Source organism: Myotis davidii, unplaced genomic scaffold (genome assembly GCF_000327345.1).
Source record: "Myotis davidii unplaced genomic scaffold, ASM32734v1 scaffold370, whole genome shotgun sequence".
Classification (NCBI taxonomy): domain Eukaryota; kingdom Metazoa; phylum Chordata; class Mammalia; order Chiroptera; family Vespertilionidae; genus Myotis; species Myotis davidii.
In genome coordinates, this window is record NW_006288615.1 from 8,229,434 (window position 1) to 8,230,971 (window position 1,538).

Consider the following 1,538-nt stretch of genomic DNA (forward strand, 5'->3'; position numbering starts at 1 on the left):
GACCCACTTCCCCCTACTCTGCTGTACACTGAATGCAACTATGAAGTAATATTTTTAGATTAAAAACATGAGTATTTTTGTGGAAAACCTGCTACTTGTTTTCATAAAATAAAGTGCTATGATGTACTAAAGCCTCCCTGCATTCTCATAATTGTATCCTTACCACTAGAAGGAAATGTAAAATGACTAGAACCAGAAGAAAGATCCTTGTCTCCCACACTGTCATGGAACATCACCCACAGCTATGAGAGAAAATAAAACCAAATTTCGATGCACTGAGTTCCCAATTCCAACTGCTGACAGTCTTTATTTTCGATGGAGCAGGGCTCTCCCCAGAGACTTGACAACAAATCAAACTAACCCTCCAACTCAGTCTGACCTACTTCTCAGGTGATCTATAATAATTTTTCATCAAAACACTAGTTTTAGAATGAAAAATAGTCTGAGAAGGTCCAAGTGAAGCTCCAAAAGCTCTGAGAGAACTAAAATGTCCTTTAATGTCTCTGGGCCTTCTATCACAGCTCCTCCTCCTCCTCCTCCTCCTCCTCTTCCTCACTAGTGCTTTTGTCACCAGACATGTGGCTCTCAGATTCCTCTTCCTCCTCCCGAGCCAGGAGCTTCTTAAAAACTTCAAACTCCTCAGCAGTAGAATAGGCCGTCTTGGACAGAAACTCAGCTTCTGAAACTCTGAGAATGTCCTTGACAAGAGGGTTGGGGATCTGCGTCTGCCCCTTCTTATCCGGGGTCTGGTACCGTCCTAGGCGCTCCAAGAACGTGTGTCTCTGCCTGATCTTGGTGATGGAGTACTGCAGGAAGTCGGTCCTCACCATATCCGAGTGATTCACCCCCATCCTAAAGTAGGCATACTGGAGACACAGGCAGGTTAGGATTCAGGGAGGGTCCTCAGACCTGTTCTTCCCCAGTCACAGCAAACTCAACTGTGCAAAAGCATTCAGGAAGCGCATCTAACCAACAAGACAGGGCACCCTCTGGCACCCACATCTACATGATGGCTGACAAGTTCCAAAGCATTTTCAAATTCTTGTTGCAGGAAATAAAGAGCGGGAGTTCTATTTCTCTTTAGATGGGGGAAGAAAACAATGAATCAGGAAACACCTAGAGATTTGACCTAAGTCATCATAACTGTTTACCAAAAAAATTAGGACAGGTGTCATAATCATTTCTGATATCAACATGCAAAACAAGCTCTAAAGATAGGAAGGTTTACCTATTTCTAAATTAGCTATTTCAAACAGAGGCCCCACTCAGACTCTGAGAATGGGGTAGGGTTACTCATGGTTAATACAGAAAAGCTGCAGAATCCATCTCACCTGTATGGACGTGAAAGAACCAAAACCAGGTTCTTTGGCCAGGGGGGTATCCCATGCTTCTTACCCACAGAGCTGACCCTGCTACATTCCAGAGTCCGCTGTGGGTCCTCCAGTCACTCTGCCACTCTCACCTGAAATTTGTATTCCAGCTCACCCGGGTCCTCCCGAAGAACATAGGGACATCTGTGCAAAATCTCAGTCACTTGC

At 44.7% G+C, this 1,538-nt stretch overlaps 1 protein-coding gene across 1 annotated transcript in view; it reads right to left on the reverse strand.

Annotated features, from left to right (window-relative positions):
- Positions 1–276: 276 nt before the first annotated feature.
- MTERF4 (mitochondrial transcription termination factor 4) overlaps positions 277–1,538 on the reverse strand; it is a 4,468-nt gene continuing 3,206 nt past the window's right edge. The window contains 2 exon segments of the mRNA XM_006760525.2: positions 277–866; positions 1,463–1,538. The exon segment at positions 1,463–1,538 is cut by the window's right edge and continues 23 nt beyond it. Of these exon segments, the coding sequence (XP_006760588.1) occupies positions 516–866; positions 1,463–1,538 (427 nt within the window). The 3' untranslated portion in view covers positions 277–515.